Below are 1077 nucleotides of genomic sequence, written 5' to 3'. Positions count from 1 at the left end.
TACGACCCCACTGTCGAGGTGAGCCGGGGCGGCCGAGGTGTAGCACCGCCGGCGGGGACCGCCCAGGAGGGTAGCTCTGTGCGGATCCGGACGGGGGCCTGCTGCTGGTTAGTTTTGCTTCAAAGGCCAGATCTGAGACCGCGGAGCACAGGACAAGAAATTCGGGGAAGACTCTTCAAAGACTCCTCGCGTGTTCTGCTCGTTGCGCTCCAAGGCAGAGTGTGGGCAGCCAACAATGGCTGCAAAAAAAGTAGACTGTAGATTCTAGATTCTAGTCACGGTGTTGTAGTGGTGTATTCATGGTATTTTTTTTCTGTCTACCAGTTGAGGAATTCCTTACAAAGAACATGACTTTTCTTTTTTGTGAGAAAGGTTGAGAGGGCTTAGAGTAACATTTCAAATGCTGATCGGTTTAGATACCTGTATTTTTTTTGTTGCTAGGGCCTGGAAAAGCTCCTCTCAATTACACTTTTCTTTTTTGTTATTTTTATTTTTCCTTGATCGTGTCCGAGGTGGAAAGTAGTAGTACAATGTTTTTGTCTAATCTAAAATTCGCTTGTGTATTTTGCAGGATTCGTATAGAAAGCAGGTGGTAATTGATGGCGAGACGTGCTTGTTAGACATTCTGGACACTGCGGGACAGGAAGAGTATAGTGCCATGCGTGATCAGTACATGAGAACTGGCGAAGGATTCCTCTGTGTTTTTGCCATTAACAACAGTAAATCGTTTGCTGATATCAACCTTTACAGGTATGAGCTGGGTCTTTACCACAGGGAGGGAAGACCGGAAAAGGCATCAGACCAATTTGCTTTTAGACCCAGTGAGGACTAAATAATAGACAAATATTAACTCTCCCGCTTTTTTCAGAAAGTTTTTCAAGCTTATTTGTGTTATGTGTCTATATGTTATTAGTCAGTTGAGAGTGGGACAGTTATCTGGGCTGTTGTGTTAATCAAACGATATTTAGAGCATACAGAACGTGATCTCTAAGAAAATGGGTAATGCGGCAAACACACATCAGAGTGGAGTTACATATGCACTAGAAGATGAAGTGTGCAAAGTTATTAGACGTACTG

At 43.9% G+C, this 1077-nt stretch overlaps 1 protein-coding gene across 1 annotated transcript in view; it reads left to right on the top strand.

Moving 5' to 3' along the window:
- Window positions 1–1077, top strand: part of NRAS (neuroblastoma RAS viral (v-ras) oncogene homolog) — a gene marked incomplete at its 5' end in the record, with an annotated part of 3530 nt that continues 2453 nt past the window's right edge. The window contains 2 exons of the mRNA XM_009888479.1: window positions 1–18; window positions 572–750. Coding sequence (XP_009886781.1) covers window positions 1–18; window positions 572–750 — 197 coding nt within the window. The remainder of the gene's footprint in view (window positions 19–571; window positions 751–1077) is intronic.

This window comes from Charadrius vociferus, unplaced genomic scaffold (assembly GCF_000708025.1).
Source record: "Charadrius vociferus isolate BGI_N301 unplaced genomic scaffold, ASM70802v2 scaffold1077, whole genome shotgun sequence".
Taxonomy (NCBI): Eukaryota; Metazoa; Chordata; class Aves; order Charadriiformes; family Charadriidae; genus Charadrius; species Charadrius vociferus.
The sequence above is the reverse complement of the archived record's forward strand: the minus strand, read 5'-3'. Positions and strand labels throughout refer to the sequence as shown.